This window comes from Cucumis sativus, chromosome 7 (genome assembly GCF_000004075.3).
Source record: "Cucumis sativus cultivar 9930 chromosome 7, Cucumber_9930_V3, whole genome shotgun sequence".
In the NCBI taxonomy this organism is placed as follows: domain Eukaryota; kingdom Viridiplantae; phylum Streptophyta; class Magnoliopsida; order Cucurbitales; family Cucurbitaceae; genus Cucumis; species Cucumis sativus.
The window spans coordinates 18,390,173-18,410,698 of record NC_026661.2 but is presented as its reverse complement, the minus strand read 5'-3'; the positions used below and the strand labels follow the sequence as shown (position 1 = coordinate 18,410,698).

Sequence of the window (20,526 nt, the reverse complement as noted above, 5' to 3'; positions counted from 1 at the left end):
TTGATATCTTAAGTGAGTAAAGCTTTCTAACATAATGTTGGTTTTGGAGACATTATGTACAAAAATAGACCCTAACAAACTGAAATTAATAACTAATCATATTGGCTAATGGCTATAGTTTGAACTTTGCTTCCCCACACCAAAAGGAGAGGCCAAGTAAAAGTGAACTTTAAACCCAACTGCCTTTGTGTGCATTCCCTTCAAATTTATAGCAAAAGGCAAAATGTTTTCAAAATTTGAAAATTTGAATGTCATACCTCCAAAACTTTGCATAGTCTTTTCAAAGGACTAAAATACCCTTTGAATATCCATTACTTATATTTTATTTAGGAAATATGTTGGATTATAAACTTCCTCCATTTACTTTGAGCATTATTACCTACCAAAAATTCTTGAACTTTAAATATTTCATTAATCTTTTTTTTGGTCTCTTACAATTTTATTTGTTTTCCCATTATTCTTGGTAGTGATTTTCATTAATAAAATTAACTAAAGTTATGGGCAAATTCTTTTAGAACTGATTTTTTAGATAACGTGTCTTCTTTAGTCTTCATAACATGATTTAGATTTTGAAAACACTCTTATAAAATAAATAGCAAAATTAGAAATTATTATGACGTAGAGATAATTTTTATAAACTTTAAAAAAACAATGATTATCAAACAATCAAAATAGTTTAAATTCTATCTAATAAAATATTAAATCATATTATAGTCCTTCTACATACAAACCGCTTATTAGATAAAAAATTACTACTAAAATTGGTTGCATGATTTAGCAACCAATTCACGGTTGTAAGAATAATAGTTAAAGTACGGTTTAATTCTTTAAGATTTCAACCGTCCAATTCTCATCTATTTGGTCAAATTACCAACATGAGCTTCTAAAATATTCTCAAAATTATTTACGAAACACAAAATTAAAAGCTCAGCTATATTAGTATACAATTCAAAATTATTTACGAAACACAAAATTAAAAGCTCAGCTATATTAGTATACAATTTAAAATCGTATTTGCTAAATAAATTAATCTAATTTTAACCATTTAAATTTTTCTAAAGATTTACATGATACAAAATAAAAATTTTATAGATACAAAAATAAAAAATTCAAAAGATCTATACAACAACTGAAAAAATGAAAAAACTTGGAAGTAAAGTCGGGAGGTTAACTAATAATTTAACATTAAACATCATTACATTACATAATGGGCAATGGCAAAATGGTCACTTTGTAATAAAGTGTGGGGGCAAAATGGACATCCAACCCTTAGGCACAAGCAAGGGAGCCATTCCCCACATTCTATTCTTCATCCTCATTCACCACCCGCTCGTTAACTTGACGATTGGGCACCGCGAATCTTACAATCAACTCCCGATTGTTTCTTCAAGATCCTGTTTTTGCAGTAATGGTGTGCATTTTCCCTTCTTAACCTATTTCCATTCAATTACTCTTCTTCACTGTTGAATGTGAATGCCATATGCCATTGCTCTCGTGTTTCCATTTCGCATAGCTTAGATTTGAAACTTTTGAAACAACTTACTCTTCTTTCTTCAATTTCTGCTTTGAATTTTTATTCCTGTGGTTTTTTAATAATTCTGTTTCAGCTTTACTTGCTCAATCGTCTTGTAACTTTTTGCTCACTTTGAACAATGCCTCATTAGATCACTTTAGGTTTTAGGCACTAAGACTTTGGTTTGTGGCTCGGTTACTCGTGACTGTATTGTGGGGTTCGTTGTTTCTATTGATGTCTGTAAGATTCATCTTCTTGGTCGTGTGGTTACATGTGGAGATTTCAAATTTTCTGATTTTTTTTAAAAAATTATTTATTTGGTTGATGTTGAATGCCATGTGATATGGTGTTGTTTTTTTGCTCAGTGGCTTAAATGAATCCCTCATTACTAAGGAAGTTACTGGAGATTTAGCATTTTTATAAGATAGAAGAGGTTATTTTTAAGATTGATTTTTAAAACTTTTACGAGTTGATTGGGTGTTCTTTATGGTACGGGTTTGTGTAAGGAGGGTTTTGGGTTTAAATTGAGATCTTTGATTTGGTCAATTGTCTCTGGTTGATACACTTCTGTACTTGGATTAATGGAATGGGTATAAGTAAAACATTTGCCGCTAGTGGTTTAGGTGCCAGCGTTCTTTTTCCTGGTGGAGGTTGCTTTATAGGTTGGTGTTTAGAGGGGTAGATGGGGACTTAGTTGAAGATTTTCACGTGAGAAAGAATAGAGGTCAACTCACCCGTGTTTTGTTTGTAGATGATAGATGGTACTGTTCTTGTTAACTTGAACCAAGTCCTGCATATATTTGATGTCAATATTTGGCATAGAGGTGTCTCGGAGAAGTTTTTTTTCTGGAGTTGTTTGTTACGCTTCTACGTTTGTTAGGCTTAGGTAGGCTAGGTTGGTGGTGTTTAAATTTTCTTATTTGCTGTACCGCTACTTGGATTTTTTGATGAGTTCACGATCCTCATTCTTTTTTGGCTTTGTTGTGGGAAAGGTCGAAATGGTTTTATTATATTTAAAAATGTTAATTTTGTACAAGAAACCTTTATTTTCTGAAGTAGGGAGGTTAAATTTCGTTCAATATGTTTTTGTTTTAGATCCTGCTCTACTTCCTATCCTATCCTAGTTTAGAATTGATTCTTTCATCAGTAAGAAGGTGGAGAAATGGATTTTTTATGGAAGGGTTAGGGGGACTGGGTTGGTGTGTTAGGTACTTAATAACCTTGGAGAACCACACCCCAAAAGCCAGCTATTGGAGTGGGAGAGCCAAGCAACTTAAGAACCACATTGGTGCTTTGATAATCAATGTTTGCTTGTGGATCCTCATCCTCTCTTTTTCATATGATTGTTCTTTTCCTTTTATCAAATCCCTTGCTTTTCTCATGGGAGGATTAGCACCATTGACTATATCCAAAGATCGTCTTCTGTCCTTCTAGGCCCTTATGGTGCAAAGTGCAGATCATTTTCTTAGGAGTTTTTAGTTTTTGGAAGCACTTTGGGACACATTTGTGGAGGTTTTTGGTGTCCAAGTGACCTGTAGCAGTTAGAATAAGGCTGTGATGGAGTAGATCACTAGGTCTTATACCACCCTCTCTTCTGAAATTGAGAGATGGCTCTTTAGCATGTTGCTTTCTTTGTGATCTTATGAAATATCTAGCATCAAAGAACTAGTAGGATAGTTAGGCATGGAGACTTTTTGGGAGGAAATTTGGACCTTGTTTAGGTTTGCGGTTTGCCTCTCTTTAGGTCTTGGTTATGAAGGATTTTTGAGATTATGCTTTATCTCATTTTTTTTTGTAGTTATTAGCATTTTTTGTATCCCTTGTATATTCTTTTAGTTGTGGCTGTGGCTGATTTCTTTTGGGAGAATAAAGGACATTTGATTTCCAGTGGCCAAGATATCAGTTTTCAAGGTTGTTTTAATTACTATTTATCTTCGGAGTGCTACTGATTTCTGTTCCCTCGACAGTTTTACAACTGCCGATCTCATTGTTAAATGTAACTGTCACAACTGAAGATGTTTGCTGCTTGGTCTTAATTCTTTTTCAAGATTGTCACCCTCCACCTCCAGTGATTCTTATTTGTTTGGCTTATTATTATTGTTCGTGTAATTTGGCTGGTTTGTTTCATTGTATGAGATTGTGAAATGCACATGTTACTTTTTTATCTCGCAGGATGGGCATGACTCTGAAGATGCAAAGCAAAGCACAGCTGACATGACCATTTTTGTGAGTTCATTTTCTTTCCTTTCAGTTCTTTCTTTTTGTTCTTCCCCATTTGATTGTCAACCTAACTTATTGGAAGGTTGGTTCTATGAAATCTATCATTTTCCTTATGACAATACTCTTGTTCTGTCTAAAATTCAACCCTTAAGGCACTTTAATTGTTTTATGATGTTTTATCTTTAAATTGGTGCTAACCTTTTTTTTTTCTCTCTCTCCAGGTGCAAAATCTTCTTCAACAAATGGTGAGTTTTAGTTATTGTAAGTTTCTGTCAGAGAAATTTATGTCTAACAAAATATTTTTTATGCAGCAATCTAGGTTCCAAACCATGTCCGACTCCATTATCACAAAGAATATCCTTTCGAAATACTTATATTTACTTTTAGCGTTTCCCTAAAGTTGTAGTTATCATGAGTAATTGTTTCTGATAGACTTGCATACATTTTGAGTTTTAAGTTCTGCAAAATAGGTCGTTTAGTTATTTATTTGTTAATATTGGCTAGATAGTGCAATTTTCTGATTATTATCATTTTTCTTATCACTCTATCTAACAATGATCTAGTAAAAGTTGCATATAATTGAAATATTCTTATAGGGAAACAATAGTAATGATTTTGAAATGGATTGATTGAATATTTATGAACCTTAATTCCCTCTAATGAGATATTTGAATCCATTACAATCTGAGATCCTCTATATAATTCACCTTGACTGCTAATTAGAATGTTTTGACTTTCTAATACAACTTTGGGTTTCAGATACATTGGAAGAGAAGTAGATTGTAGGATAGCTTTGTTGTAATAAGTTAACTTATAGTAAATAAGCTTTCTTTAACTTGAATATACTCGATGAGATGGGGAGCCGCATAAATGAATTGGAGCAGAGCATCAATGACCTAAAGGCCGAGATGGGTGTCGAGGGCTCTCCGTCGCCACTACCTCCATCAAAACCAGTTGCAGATGAAGTGAAGAAAGATGAAGGTTCTGCCTAGAAATAGTTGAGATTGTTCACTTTATTGATGAGTTTGTTGCAATATTCTCTTTTTGCTATTGCCTTTGTGAAGTTGAAACCAATGCTTAGAATGAAACAGAAAAGAGCAAAATATGATATAGACTTGGACTTGCTGTTTCTGCATGATTTCTTATTGATAATATAGTGATGATTATACTCTATGATGACTTCATACAACTACTACTGCCCATATCTGGTGAAACAGTAAACATAACTCGTTAGCTTCGACAACGAGAAATAGCATTACAGCCACGGTCATAGGGGTTTGCCTCGGCACCTGGCTGACAGTTGTAGTAAGATGCTCCTTTGCGTGAGCATGGCACTGAGTTGGCCTTGAGTGCGTCATAGCTTATGTAGTTTAAATCTGCCAATATGCGTCTGTTGATCTCAGAGTCCATCTGAAACTCGATATCTTCCATCATGCACTCTGCCATGGATCCGTGACAACGAGCATGAGCTCCATCTAGGACCCAGCTTGGTGTCTTGGCGGTGGAGGAGACCGTCAGGATAGCAACTAGTAAGAAAATTGGAAGAAGAAAAGAAACCGTGGTGGCCATTGTTACTTTCTCTCTTGCTCTTCCTGGTATGTCATCTATACAATCCACTTTAATCTTTTATATTGAAATACAAGCAGGTTACTTGGAATTGGTAAACAGGAGCTGGTAGCTACTTCTATTTTTATTTTTTTTGATTTGTTATATTGGTTTTGTTTTATTCTATAAAAATATGCTCTTGACTTCTTATTTGGGTTTGCAGTTTGGAATTGTCTTGTTAATTTGGCAATTTCCATATAATGAAATGAGTTCAAATTAGTTTTATTTACACTTTGTTTAATGTCAAAGCAAAGACTTATAATGGATTTGGATGGAGTTTAGAACAATCAATTTGGGGAGTTTTTCATTTATATTATTGTTTCGAAAGTCTAAAGACAGGCTGGAAGCTTTGATTTTAATTATAAAATGCTAATAAACTCAATAAAATGTAGAATCAACGATTATATATATGTATAAAAAACATAATAAAATTGTGCCTTTTCATGAGTATATCAGCCATTACTTTTTTGGTGTTTATTTAATCTTGAAATTATAGAAAGTTTCAATTATGTTTATTGCCCTTTATCATACCTAATTAATTTTAATATGGTTAAAAAAGTGCTTTTAAGAAAAGTCATTTAATTAGTTCTCTTTAAAAACACATTTTTTTTTTACTTTTTGGTAGTAGGTTTGTTAGTTTAATAAAATTAATTAAGAGGGTTTAATATTGGCTTTTTCTTCGACTGCAAGAATTATATAAATTAATATTTATTTTGACTTCCCATTTGGTAAGTTTAAATTTTAATTTCAAGCTGCATTATTATAAATAATCCATTCATACAAAAACAAAACAATTCTTCCATTTTATTAAGCTGGCCAACATTAATTAAAAATTAACAAAAGGAAAAAAAAAATACGTTCGAGTTTTTGAAGAAAAAATGTATTTGGTTCATAATATATCAAATTTAATTATTTTAATTCTTAAGAGAACGTATGGGTCATTGAGTTGGTTATTGTATATATTTAAAGTGTAAACTATTTTAGTTTAGACAAGAAATAGTAAAAAACACGATAACAAATAATAAAAATATAATAAATGTAAAAATATAAAAACGATAACAACATGAAGTAAAGAAAACTTTAAAATAATTACGAGGATTACGAAGTAACATTTACGGTAGAACTTGGTGGTTTCAATGGTTGGAGCTCAAACGTGGAGTTAGCTATTATATTCCACCTCGTCAACATGTAATTTGGAGCTTAAACGAACCATATAACGTTACTTTACTAACAAAACCATTAAATTTAAACACAAAATTGATTAGATGATTGACTATTAAAAATGACTTTAAAAAAATTAAATTTTTAAGAAAAGGACTACCGAGCCCTATAGTTTTTGGGCATAGTTTTCATGTAGTTTTTACGTTTCACAATGTTGGATTTTTATTCCTTAAGTTTTGAGTTTAATTTCGATTTAGTTTATATGCTTAAGAAAATGTTACAATTTTATAGTTGAGATTTGAGTTTTATTTTGATTTAATTTTTGGATTTCAAGATTTATCAATTCTTTAAAATTGTTCCATCATAGTTTGTCACATACCAATTTTTTTTTCTTTTTTCTGAAATATCTTTTAACATTTTTAAATCAAATACTTGAAAAGGATTATATATATATTTGTTTGGAAAGTCGAATTTCCATCTTAATTTATTACATATAATATACTATTTATCCCATAGTCAAGATTTGTTTCACATTATTGGATCTTCTCTTCCAATTAGGAAGCTTCTTGCAATCAAACCATTAGCACCCTTTGGAAAAAAGGCACCAACCTTACTTTCACTACCACTTCCATATAGTATCCGTAAGAGCTCTCGTACTGTTCGAGAATACGAACGAGAGTTCACATCAGCGGCAAGAATATTGCTCTCGGTTCGATTCTCTGCTCCGAGTGACAGAGGTACCATAATTCCTTCATCTCTGAGCCCGCATTTCCCCAGCTTGTTTGCCAGCGTCGAGGTGAGGTTCGTGAACTCCGCCACTGTTATATTATACGGATCTACTGTCTCGTTGGCCCTCTGGTACAGCAACGTTCGTATAACCGCATTTTGTCCGGACTCCGCACCAAGCAACGATGCTGCTAGCTGCATAGAGGAATAGAATGAACTAACTAATAGGAATAGGGTTCTTGTAAGTTTAGTTTCTAATGTTTTAAAACTCTCCTTTTTCAGTATGTTTAGGTTAAAGAGGAATAGAATGAACATGAAGGATTAATCACCGTATGGTATCTATTTTTGGTTGACCTAACAATTAATCTAATGAACTAACTCGAGATCCAATCAATCCAAATACGGCTTTCCAAATGAGTGATCAGTATTCAAAATCCAAGAAATGAATTAAGTGCTAGTGATATGATCAAACTTTGTCTATAATTTTACCTTGCGAGATTGGGGAAGGAGAAGCAAAGGAGTTGCTCCAACAAGTCCAACAAGTCCGGTGTAAGGGAACATATTGGCAGCAAGTAGAAAATTGATTGAATTTGAATATGGATCAAATCTTGGTTCCAACTTAAACCCTATTGCTTCGTCAAATATATCTGAAAATACTTCTTTACTTAGATTCAACAATGGCCTTTTAATTCCTCTTCCACCAGCTGCCTCGATTACAGATCTGAAATCACATTTAAAAACAAACAAAAATCTCTCTCATAAATTAATATAATATAATACATCAGTCTTAGCTTTATAATTAAAACCCTACTCACATATGTATGCATGTACACAAATTAATTCAATTAATATTACCTTAGTTGTCCAATTTCTTGATATCCAAATTCCTTGGCGATGTTAGCAGTAACAGGATCTAAATTGGCCTTTTGAGCACCAATTGGTGGTGGTCCTCCAAATGCTAAATTTGGATTAATGGAGTCAATCCCTTCACCAAGCGCACAATGCAAGAAGAACTCACCTTCAAGGTACTCGAAATTCGAGGCGAATCGAACAACTTCAATATCTGGTGCTACCATCGGTTGACATTGATCGATGATATTATTACATACTACGACTCGACTCAAGTAAACCAGGAAGAAAAACCATGACCAAAAGATAATTGATGCATTTTTCATTCTCATATTGTGTTTTGAAGCTCTGATCATCTCTCAATATGTTTTGCATTTGCTTTATAGGTACATCCCTCTCTTTTATAACCATCTTGGTGTCCCTTTTCATCCATTCTTTCAACTATTTAACTTGGGTGGACTAAAATTAAACTAAAGTTTTAATTTGGAATAATTATATTGACATGAAGAGAAACTAATTATTTATTTATCAATGCTATATTATTTAAACTAAGTAAATAAAACTATATGTAAGATTTATTGTTCAACTAAAATTATTAGACTCAGGAGAAAAAGGACAAGAATGATATTCTAATTCTAAAAGAAAAAAAGATGGAAAGACTATTCATGTGATTATATGTGTTTCAAAGAATGGATATCATAATTAAAAGTACAAACTACCATACATACTAAACTCATGTTCTCTACCACAATAGTGACAAATTTTATTCACAAAACAAATGTAGCCATTTGAAACTGATCTTTGAGTATTTTTTGTTTCTTTCTTTTAGTTTGTTAATTTTAGGTTTAGGGTTAAAAGGGAAAAACAAAATTAATTATGATTGATTGAATAATTTGGTGAGATGCATAAACATCCTAATTAAAAAAAAAAACTAAATTGTTGTGTAGTAAAAGTATGCATAAGTATTATAAAATAAATTGTTAAAGAATTAAAGTTGATAGAGTAAACCGTTAAAAAATGAACAAATAATTAATAAATCCTATAGCAATTAACACGTGTTCTAAAGCTTGTTATTAAAAAGAAAACGTAGCATATAACGTACAAGTAATGTGTTGATTTTTAATATCTACTTTGCCTATATGCGAAATTAATAGGAATTTCTATGTATTAAATAGCATTGCGTAATAATTTAGTTTTTGTCTTAGAAGTTTATAAAGGGTTAGATTTAAAAATTTAGGTCACCATTTTTCGTTTTAGTTTCTGAAAACACTCATGCATGCAATGTTTTTAAAAATCTAAGGCGTATTTTTATTATTCAATAGTAGAAATCTATCACTAATATAGATCATATTATAAATATTGGTCTATCACGAATGAATCATAAGAGTTTATTAATAATAGAGTTTATCACATCTGTATTTTGCTATATTTATAAGTTTTAAAGATGGTGTTATATACTTTAATATTATTTTAAAATGTAATATTCATTAATAATAATTAACAATTAATAGAAAGAATAATAGAACTTTTGACATTTCAACTCCAAATTAGGCATGAAATGAATTATTGGATGAAGGAAAGTAAAATAGGTTTAGTATTAAATTGATAATTTATTTCTATATATATAAATACAAAACTACTTATACATTTACAACTCCATCTCTTACTTCTTAAATTTTGCATTGAAACTCCCCCTTAGACTTTGCCATTGATTTTTGTAGAAAAGGTATTTAACCAAAAATAAATTAACTAATTAAGACTCAATTGTAGGATGAAAAATATCAATGCAAAAATCTAGATAAAAATACATCTTACCTTCACGTATGTAACGTTGATAGTACATTTGTTTGAAGGAAAATGAATGTAATTTGAGAAAAGAAAACTTCTATGTTCGTGTACGCATACTATATTTATACGGTGAAAGAATATGAAAATTAAGAAGTTTAAGAGTAGAAAATTATTAGATAATGATAACCGTTTTAGTTAAAGAGTTCGTTTGAAAACAATTAATTAAATAACTCAAATAACTCAAATAAAATCTTCAAGTGACGACTCTTGAAATTTGAGTTGGATTGTGACGTCGGGTTATTTATTATTATTATTATTTTAAATCCTTACTATTCTCTTTCCTTTTTCTTTCTCATCTTTCTACACACATTCTTCTACCACACGACGGGCAAAACTTCTTCACTGCTCTAAGTTATCCAACGGTTTTCTTTTTTGTCACCTTTTTTCACTACCTATATTCAGCTTCCTTCTTTAAAAGAACACCAGAGATCTAAGAAGAAATAATAAAAAAGATGAAACAGATGAATATATTAGATGTACATGTTCACATCGAAAAATAAAATAGATCTAAAGCAAATGTATCGTAAGGTTAGATAGAAATGGAGGTTAGGAACAATAATAACAATACCAAAAGAAAAAAAGAATCTCCAACACTTTTGCTTTAGTTCTTTTAATTTTAGGGGGTTGTAAGCTGGAAATATAGAAGAAGGGTTAGAAGAATGAATGAGACACAAAACCCAGTACTCGTCATTTTGAGGTCATGTACTGCAGATCTTTACGATGGAACCCTATCAAAACAATGCAATAACCTCCAACTTAGATTGGAATTTACCTGTATTATAGATTTCGAGGATGATTTTTGGGTAACTTTAGTTTCTTAACAATGTAAATCTCTTATTCTAGAGGTTTCGTGAGAGAATGAGGATTTAAGTGTCGTGAATTGGTTTTCTTTGAACGAGGCATCATAAACTATTTATTCTACAAATATGAATTATTGAGTTTATATAAATAAATTATGGAATTAACGTTCGAATTGGCGCATCTAGTGTAGTGGTATCATAGTACCCTCCCACGGTACTGACCGGGGTTCGATTCCCCGGATGCGCAAACCTCTTTTATCATTTTATTTTTCTTTTATCTTCACATCTCTAATTTTAATTAATTCATTTTTTTTCAATAAATCTAAAATCTTAGTCTTCTAATGTTAATAATAACAAACTTTTTCGACGATATAAAATAAAATAATAAAAAATTTTATTTGCATCTACAATATCTATGATTAAATAAGGATTCAAACCATATATTAACCTTAGTTCATATATAATAAAATAATTTTACTTCAATCCAAGTGAGAAATATAATCTATGCTTCTTACGTTTACATTAAACCAACTTGATTTTTCTATATAATTAGAATATAAGTGTTCGTTCGTATTGTCAGTTTTTGTATTTTAATATTCATTTTGAAGTGTTAGATTACAATATATATTCAATAATGTTTTACCGTAATTAAATTTTGGTTATGATATAATGGTTGTATCTCACTACAAAATTATTAGGTCAAAATTCTGATTCGAATCTATTATAACTATTTTTAAGAAATAATTTTTATTTTAAATATCAATATCAAATTTCTCCCTAAATGGTAAAAAGACAATATATTTTATTCTAAACGATCAATAATTTTATTTCATAAATTTCAATTACTTTTTATAAAAGAAAATAATTATATTTCATAAAATGAAGATTTCTTTTTTAAAAAAAAAACACCTTACCTTATTTCTTAGCCATAGTTGGTTATCTAACAAATATTTAGAAAAAAATGTAACAAAACGAGTGATCCAAACTTCCACTCTCTCTGACAATATTTCATGAAAAAAAAATTCATTCTTTCTTTTTTTATGTAATTTTTAAATTCACATATTTACATTAATAAAAAATCATGTCAAAATTGTCAATCTCTCTTTATTCCTACAAATGTGGTAGATGTTATTGGAGTATCAGTAAAATGTCAATATATATTTTTAAAACATTTTTTAGTGTGTTTATTATAAAGTGTCTGGTATCATCTGTATAAAATTTATGGATCTACTATTGATGAACTTAGTAATGTAATCCAAAAAATTGATGTTTGGATATCGAGTATCTTGGTTTCAATTTTGTAATACTAAACTCATTTCGTTATTGCAATTTTCAACAAAACTCTCTTTCCTACCGTTTTGACGTTTCACAATTCTACTTTCATTTCATCCTCAATTTGACAAACATTTCAACGTTATATTAATCATGGATTGTCAGTAATCATGATTACATTTCAACTTCTAAACTACCCTTTAAATTCCTAAGGAGAGAAGAAGTTGTATACGACTGTCCTCTTTAAAGTCTTTTATGTTTGAACCGGGACGATATAGAACACGGAGTTGAATTATACTAACTTCCTCTAGCCTTAGAAATCCATTACTTTTTAGGAATTTGGTTTATGCTGTGATGATGAATTTGAATTTGGACAAAACTTAAGGAAGAAAATTCCATTTGAGTATTTGTGTGGTGGATTAAGCAGATAATAGATGACAAAAATATTATAACACACCACCAGAATAATTATTTCCTTATATACTAATGTGTTTTTAAAGGTTAAATTACAAGTCTAATTCTTTTACTACGAACGATTATTATATGTCCTGTTAGAGGATTGAAAGAAAGGAAAATAATTAATAATTTTGATAGCTAAATCACAACTTAAATATTAGTTATTTGATTAAAGTTTATTGTATCATTTACAACTCTAAATCTCAATAACTGTATCAATTTAAAATCGTATTATTAGATATTGACTATTCCTAATTTTCACAAAAACTGAATCACAATTTTCACAATAGTTTTAATGGATTACAAATTAATACAAATATTAAGTCAAAATAACAAAATTATCCGTATTTAATATTAATATTAAATAAAAGAAAAGAAAATACAAAAATTGACTAAAATATATATAATCTATTACCATAAATATTTTATTTATATTAAAACTTACCCGTAGAGTCTATTTATTATTTAGAAAATTTGTAAAAAATAGCAAATTTGGTAAAATATTTGTAGGATATAGGAAATTTTTAGATTCAATCAATAATAGACATTGACATGTTTCTATAGGTTAGAATTCAAAATGGTAACTATTTTAATTTATTTTGCTATTTTAAAAAATACTTCAAATATTTAATATATTTATTTTCATATTGTCATATTTATTAGATATCTTACCAAAATATGATATATAATTATAGTAAGATTCAAATCAAAATTTTTTCCTAATTAATTTTTAGTTGATTTTAGTCCAAATTTCTTCCAATATACTCTCTCCCTTCCATTTCTCTCTCTTTGTCGGTTATTTTTTTTTATTTCTCGCTCATCTCCTCACTGAAATTTTTGATTAAAATCGCCTAACTAAAAGAAAAATAATTAGGGAGAAATTTTGATTAGAATTTAATTATATTTAGTATTTATATATGATATGATGTCTAATAAATAACAATTTTAAAATTAAATAAAAATAAAAATATTAAACAATTAATAAACTAAATAGTAAGTTTTAATATAAATAGTGAAATGTTATTAATGAGAATAAATGAGATTTTAAGACATTGGTGTAAAATCAAAACTAAATTAGATGTTTTCTCTCATTTGTTTAAGAAGAATAAAATATTTTATCTAGAAGAAATGATTAGGTGTAGGTTTGGAATCTTGTTTAGGTTATTTAGTAAGAAAAAAGATCATTTTAATTTTTTGAATATATATAAATGTTATGTTGTAAAGAAATGCGCTTTGAAAAGTTGCCTCTAAATTTTGCGGTATGAACAATTTAGACAAATGAGAGCATTTGGCACCCAGTTCAGAGCTGAATCAACCAGAATTCTCACTATTTTCACCACTTCTCTTTCCCCACTTCACATCCCTCAAATTCAAGCTCAACTGATCCTTCAAAATCTCCATTCACATCCACTCATAGCCCACCATTTCATTAACACTTGCCATCATCTTCATCTTCTCGGTTCCGCTTTTCTCTTCTTTACCCATATCCCCAAACCCCATGTCTTCATTTGCAATTCCTTAATCAGAGCTTTTTCTCACTCCAAAATCCCCCATACCCCTCTTTTCCTTTACACCCACATGAACAGAAACTCCATTTCCCCCAACAATTACACCTTCCCTTTTGTTCTCAAGTCATTAGCCGATTTCAAAGATCTTGTCGGTGGACAATCTGTTCATACCCACGTTGTCAAATCCGGACATGCTTCTGATCTTTATGTGCAGAATACGTTGATGGATGTGTATGCGTCCTGTGGGAAAATGGGGTTATGCAAGAAGGTGTTCGACGAAATGCTTCATACAGATGTTGTCTCGTGGACTATTTTGATTATGGGTTATAGAGTTTCTTTCATGTTGGATGATGCTTTGATTGTGTTTGAACAGATGCAATATGCAGGTGTGGACCCTAATCGTGTAACGATAGTCAATGCATTGGCTGCATGTGCGAGTTTTGGAGCTATTGAAATGGGTGTTTGGATACATGAGTTTGTGAAGACAAAAAGATGGGAAGTGGATGTGGTATTAGGGACTGCTTTGATCGATATGTATGGGAAATGTGGGAGAATCAAAGAGGCATTGGCTGTTTTCCAAGCAATGAAAGAGAAGAATGTGTATACATGGAATGTATTCATTAATGGGTTGGCTTCGGCCAAGTGTGGAGAGGAGGCCATTGCTTGGTTTAAGAGAATGGATGAAGAAGGAGTTGAAGCAGATGACGTGACATTAGTGGCAGTGCTTTCTGCTTGTAGCCATTCTGGCTTGGTGAACAGCGGCAGGCAGATCTTCTGGTCTTTGATCCACGGGAGGTTCGGGTTTTCTCCAGGAATCAAACATTATTCATGTATGGTAGATATTTTGGCTCGTAATGGGTGTATTGAAGAGGCTTGTGTGATGATAAAGGATATGCCTTTTGAAGCCACCAGATCAATGTGGGGGTCTTTGCTAACTGGTAGCAGAGCTCATGGGAGCTTGGAAGTGAGTGAAATAGCAGCAAGGAGGCTTGTTGAAATGGAACCAGAGAATGGTGGTTATTATGTTGTGTTATCTAATATTTATGCAGAAATGGGGAAATGGAGTGAGGTTGAGAAAGTAAGAGAGATCATGAAAGAGAGAGGGCTGAAGAAGGATTTGGGGTCAAGTTCTGTTGAGCTTCAAGAGGTTGGAAAGTACGCGTGAATCATTTTCTAATGTCATAGGTTGAAGTTTAAGCTTGGAGAAACTGCCCAAAGCATTTTTTTGTACTCCAAGAGAGAAAAGTTATAATCACCATGGAGGGTTAATACAACTGAGGCAGGGCATGTAACATAGGGAGTGTATCATTCGTTTGTTAGATTCTTTGGTTTCTAAATGCTTAAAATACTTTTCTAAATACTTAGAAAGTCAAACGAGAGTAAATCTTAACTACATACATTCTCTACGGCGAATAACTTCTCGAACCAAATCTATTGCAGAGTCCATCCATTCTTGGCTTCCATAGTTGATCTTCAAAGATTCAGAAACTATTCAGGTCTAGAGACGAATTATTTTCCTTTTCTCAATTGCATTCCCATTTCTTTTTAACATGGAAACAGAGTTATTCCTAAACCAATTTATTTGAGGTTACTTAATTCCCTTTTGCTTTGGGCAGAAGTTCGTCTATATGTTTAGTACAAAACAAATCAAGATGGCGTTTGGTACAATTTGATGTTTCCAACGTTTAAAATTTATAATCGAAGTACATGCAACCGATTCAAATATCCATTCATATGATATACTTCCAAAGGTTGAACATGAATTGTAAAGATTAATCAATATTTATCGTTATTTGAATTTTTGTATCAACAAAATAAAAAGTCATTTTGGAAGTGAAAGTGATTTTATCTCGATTGATATAGTAGTTAAACTATCAATTTCAAAATTAAAGGTTTGATTTACTCACCATATATATTTTTAAAAAATATATTTTAACCAACAAATATATGTCGTGTTAATTGAATTAATAAGACTAAACTATATCTAGAGTTTTAATTATAATAGTTGATATGACGGGCGAACCCTCTTTTTCTCTCTTTTTCTCTCTTTGTTGTGGCATTTATCATTTTCCATCCCCACTAAAATGGCTTATAACCTAAATACTTACTGTATAGAGTATTTTTAAATGCAGTTTTTTTTTTTTTTTAAATAATGATAAAAATATGGTAGTATGAATTTTTTTTTTAGAAATGGAGTATAACCCAAAACTATTGTAAAACATAGAGTAATTTTGGATTTTCGAAGGAAGTGATGTATCGGGTACACGACTTTCATTAATCCACTCACTCATACTTTGACTAGTTTAACCCACGTAAAGGAAATTCGTGTACTGGGTAGACGACTTTCTTAAAAAAATATTTATTCATAAAATTTAGATTGAACCACTTAAATTGGAAACTAAATGTTAATACAAAAAAATTAAATTAAAATTGAATGTGATCTCAATTTAGAAGGAAATATATTTTATGGATTGAATAATTGAATTTGGGATATTCTTATAATTGAATTTGGGATATTCTTAAAAATAAATGAGTTAGCTCTATTTTTGTCAATAATTTCTTTTTTACCCTATTTTTTAAAATATATTTCTATATGATTCATATTAAAATAGTACGCCCTAAACACAAATTATAATAATAGAAAAACAATAATAAAAAATGTTTGACTCAAAGAATATTTCTCCCTCTGCTTAAAGACAAAATATATTATTTAATTAGCATACAAGTAGGCTGAATTTCTAGAATAATTCCAACCTTTGAAGAAGTAAAGTTGTAAGCATATATGATTGAATCTCTATGTATTAAAATTAAACAATCTCTCTTTTTTTATCTACTAGGATTTGACAATGTGCATGGTAGGTGTGTTTAACCATTTTAAATTATTTTAATGAAACATTATTTAATTTTATATATTTGAATTTAATTAGTTCAATTTCAATATTCAATTCTTTGTATAATTGAGTTGAATGAAGATAATAATTAATAATATCACATAATTATCTAATTTTTATTTGATTTACTTGTTTATTATTGTGACTTTGGTTGTTGGGTTCAAAAACCAAAAAAACAAAAACAAACTTTTTATTTTTTTCATTGTTTTATATTTATTCAGGATCCAAATAATTGAGAGAAGAGAATGGAAATTTCATGGAAATTTCATCCAAACATTAATTGTTTTAATTACTTTTATGATTTCATTACAATAATCTAAATTTCTTGAAGATTCATTTCATTTATTAAATTTATGAATAAATTAAAACTACATTTTCCAAAATTTATGATGCCATTTTTCAGTGTCCTTTCTCTAACATCATCAATTTTAACTTTGGACCATTGACTAAGATTCATGCATCCATTGAGTCCAATTTCTAGATTGTTCTCTTCCCTAAATTACAAACAGTGGAGAATTGACTATTGGCTTTATGGGTCTCTACCATCTACCATCTACTTTCATCAATCAATCTGTAGTGAACTTCCTTGAAAGTTGTATCAACTAATTCAAAGTGTTCCTATCAATATTCATATGTACTAACACAATTCTTCTGAAGATTGATCACAGAGATCTAATTTATATTCATAAAATCAAATCCAGAAGAACCAATCTCTCTCAATACAAGATACTCTAAAACAAAAGATGATGAAGAAGAAAACACAGAGTGATCTCCAATACATGGAGAGGACTACACTACACAGAACACAGCCTTTTATTAAAGTTTATGATTTGATGATATGATGATATGACTCAAACACACACATCAAATGAAGGACTCAGCTGTAAAGTCGTCCAAGACTCAATTTACTTGCGAAGTTCAACAACTTTTGCCCAAGATGGCCTGGCTATGATATCAGCCACCCAAGCATTGACATGGGGTCGAGATTCAAACAGTTTCTTGGATTGTGTGGCCAACAAGTAGCCCAAAACAGGGAGATGGTGTAGATCAGCCAAACTGAAGGACTCACCTCCTAAGTATTTTGACTCAGTCAGTCTTTTCTCATAGATGTCAAGAACTTTGCCTAATTCAGTTTCACTTTGCTCAACCACTGCAGGATCGGCATCACCCCACCCAAAAACTGGTTTTAAGCAAAGCTCGAACACTAATTTCATGGCCACTGGGTCAAAATGGTGGCTCTCCACTTCAATCCATGTTAGTACGACAGCCGCTTTCTTGGGATCTTGAGGAATCAACTGGGTTCCATTACTAGCGTAATTTCCAGAGATGTATTGTGTGATCGCTCTTGATTCTACACCAAAGAGACATTTCATCAAATATTTTGGCCCAAAGTGACAAACACTCATGATTTAACAGTAAAAAGCTAAGTAAATCTTACCAAAAAGATTCAGATCTCCATCTTGGAATGCAGGAACTTGACCAAAGGGCTGGAATCAAAACTCGGATCAACAAAAACAGACAAACCCAGAAAAAAAAAAAAAAAACAAGAAATGGGAAACGATAGAAAACTCACATTCAACGAGATAAAGGGCTCTCTCTTGTGTTCTCCTTCGTGTAATTTGACATTCACAAGCTCGAAATGAAGATCCTTCTCGTAAAGGGCAGCAAGAACCCTACCAGTGGCTGTGGAAGTGGGGATTCCATGAACCTTGATAGCACCAGCCATTGATACTACAGAGAAAAAAAACTCAACGATGAAATTTGAAAATAGAGAAGGTCGTGGAGAATTAGAGATGGGTTTGTGGAAGGAAACGATGAATTATATAGAAAAAAAAAAAGGAGAGATGTGAATAGTGGACTTTGGCGCTTTGCCTTGAGCTGAGCGAGTACGGACATAGCCACGCCATGGCTTTCCACACACACAAGCTATGACCAATGTCACACTTTCACCTTTCAAAGTTTGTTGTTTGGAACTTTTTTTTCTTTTCGATATGTCAATTCAACTAAAACGTGTCCATGATCTTACCTAACCTAATTCTTTATGTGACAGTTGTTAGGAGACCTCAAATAGAGTCAATACTTTAAAGATCAAAATAAAGCTAGATGTTTCAATCTCTAGTTGAAAGAAAAAGACATAATATATTTCGTCTAGCTCGGTATTACTCAGTTAGTAGAGACCATATGTTATATATTGAAAGACTAGATATTTTAATCTCTTGTAACATATATTAATAGATTAGGGCAGTGATAATACTTTTATGACATATAATAATAGAGAAAAAAGTGTTATGGATTGGGAATCTTATGCCATTCAGTGTATGAGATTGTAATCATACCCAGTTAGAAAATAAATTATAAAAATAAACCGTAGAAGATGTTTGTGTCAATGAGTTAAACGGTCTCTCATACATTAAATGGGGTAATTAAAATTATTAATATTGATTTGTTAATTAATTAGGATTAATTTCTTTTCTCTTTCGTGTGATGTGACCCATTCAATTATGACTAATGTAGTATTGATTTTCTTTTAGTATAACATAAGTGGAAGAATAATTGGAGCAATAAATTTCTTTATCATCAATGCATATTTTATATGTCAAGTGAATAAAGTTGACGATAATTACGAGATAGTTGATATATAAAAAAGAGAAAGCTAAAAAAAAAAAAAACTAAATAATTCATATATATGCATGTGGAAAATAATGTATTCTTAACATATAAATTAATTTTTTTGCATTGGAGTTGTTATAGTTATAATAATAACAATGCCTACACATGTTGGGTATCCCCATCTCCCAAGGTTGAATCACAATAACCATTATTAATTATGATGGTGACTAAACAGTAAAATCTAACTGTAAATTTGTAATTCAAACTTATCTTCATGGTAGAAATAATTGTACCAATCATATAAGTTGAAGGGGTTATGTTTTTATTATTTAGGAGTTTAATTTCTACAAACTACGGTTAGTTTAACTGAGTGAATATAGAGAATTTTGAATATAAGATAAGTTGATATCACTAATGTACTATTACTGCATCTCTTGATTTCGAAAGACAACAAGATTCAAATTAAAGGGTAAAAAAAGAGAATTCATTCTATTAGAATGAAAACACATGAAAATAATGTTAAATTTTATTTATTATTAATACTAAACTACGACAAATCTAGATAGACATCTATTAGTGTATATCATTATAGTGATAAATGTTCATATGAGTTGTTTATCATCAAGCTGATAGACATCTATTAGAGTCCATAACAATCCATCAACTTGGGTTTGAAATTCACTATTATTAATCTTTTCAAGAAGTAAGCATATTTTTTAAAAACAAAATTACCACTAAATTAATAAAAGATGAGTTGATAATTCCAAACTCAAAAGAGATAACCAATGAAAATGAGATTCATAAATGCATGATTTGGATCCTATCATAGTCTAAGTTTTTGTTCAAACTTTTAATTGGCTTACTCTTTTATCTTAAAATGATTGTATTATTGTTTGGTTAGACGTAGTTGAAGTTAAAATCCGAAATTTAGGAGGTTTGGTATGGTAGTGTGACAAATGAGAATAGTTATTTGCAAGGAATTAAGTGATTAAGAATTCGTACAATCAATGACATTTCTCCCTTCTAGTTTTTTAGATGACACTTACAAGAGAATATTCTCCCCAAAA

At 30.7% G+C, this 20,526-nt stretch overlaps 5 protein-coding genes and 1 non-coding gene across 7 annotated transcripts; 3 read left to right on the top strand and 3 right to left on the bottom strand.

Moving 5' to 3' along the window:
* Window positions 1-1,245: 1,245 nt before the first annotated feature.
* On the top strand, window positions 1,246-4,906 carry LOC101211644 (heat shock factor-binding protein). 2 transcript variants are annotated; one of them, XM_004135992.3, is made up of 5 exons: window positions 1,247-1,411; window positions 3,686-3,739; window positions 3,955-3,978; window positions 4,045-4,087; window positions 4,580-4,906. In XM_004135992.3, exons 1-5 carry the CDS (start codon window positions 1,409-1,411, stop codon window positions 4,723-4,725), a joined length of 270 nt encoding a protein of 89 aa, XP_004136040.1. In that variant the 5' UTR covers window positions 1,247-1,408; the 3' UTR covers window positions 4,726-4,906. The 2 variants fall into 2 exon arrangements, with proteins under 2 accessions (XP_004136039.1, XP_004136040.1); XM_004135991.3 differs by having other exon boundaries at window positions 1,246-1,411; window positions 3,955-4,087.
* A 57-nt stretch (window positions 4,907-4,963) lies between these two features.
* On the bottom strand, window positions 4,964-5,302 carry LOC105436273 (rapid alkalinization factor). The gene has a single exon (XM_011661474.1). It carries the CDS (start codon window positions 5,300-5,302, stop codon window positions 4,964-4,966), a length of 339 nt encoding a protein of 112 aa, XP_011659776.1.
* A 1,626-nt stretch (window positions 5,303-6,928) lies between these two features.
* LOC101212049 (desiccation-related protein PCC13-62) lies at window positions 6,929-8,466 on the bottom strand. The gene is made up of 3 exons (XM_004135993.3): window positions 8,081-8,466; window positions 7,715-7,946; window positions 6,929-7,420 (listed from the first exon to the last, which is right to left on the bottom strand). Exons 1-3 carry the CDS (start codon window positions 8,428-8,430, stop codon window positions 7,028-7,030), a joined length of 975 nt encoding a protein of 324 aa, XP_004136041.1. The 5' UTR covers window positions 8,431-8,466; the 3' UTR covers window positions 6,929-7,027.
* Window positions 8,467-10,898: 2,432 nt separating this feature from the next.
* On the top strand, window positions 10,899-10,969 carry TRNAG-CCC. The gene has a single exon. It is a non-coding gene; the product is annotated as a tRNA-Gly (tRNA).
* A 2,714-nt stretch (window positions 10,970-13,683) lies between these two features.
* Window positions 13,684-15,531, top strand: LOC101204032 (pentatricopeptide repeat-containing protein At5g56310). Its single transcript, XM_004136127.3, has one exon. It carries the CDS (start codon window positions 13,729-13,731, stop codon window positions 15,121-15,123), a length of 1,395 nt encoding a protein of 464 aa, XP_004136175.1. The 5' UTR covers window positions 13,684-13,728; the 3' UTR covers window positions 15,124-15,531.
* A 1,964-nt stretch (window positions 15,532-17,495) lies between these two features.
* Window positions 17,496-18,716, bottom strand: LOC101212291 (glutathione S-transferase). The gene is made up of 3 exons (XM_011661050.2): window positions 18,423-18,716; window positions 18,288-18,336; window positions 17,496-18,200 (listed from the first exon to the last, which is right to left on the bottom strand). The coding sequence occupies exons 1-3, from the start codon at window positions 18,573-18,575 to the stop codon at window positions 17,755-17,757; spliced, it is 648 nt and encodes a 215-aa protein (XP_011659352.1). The 5' UTR covers window positions 18,576-18,716; the 3' UTR covers window positions 17,496-17,754.
* Window positions 18,717-20,526: the final 1,810 nt, after the last annotated feature.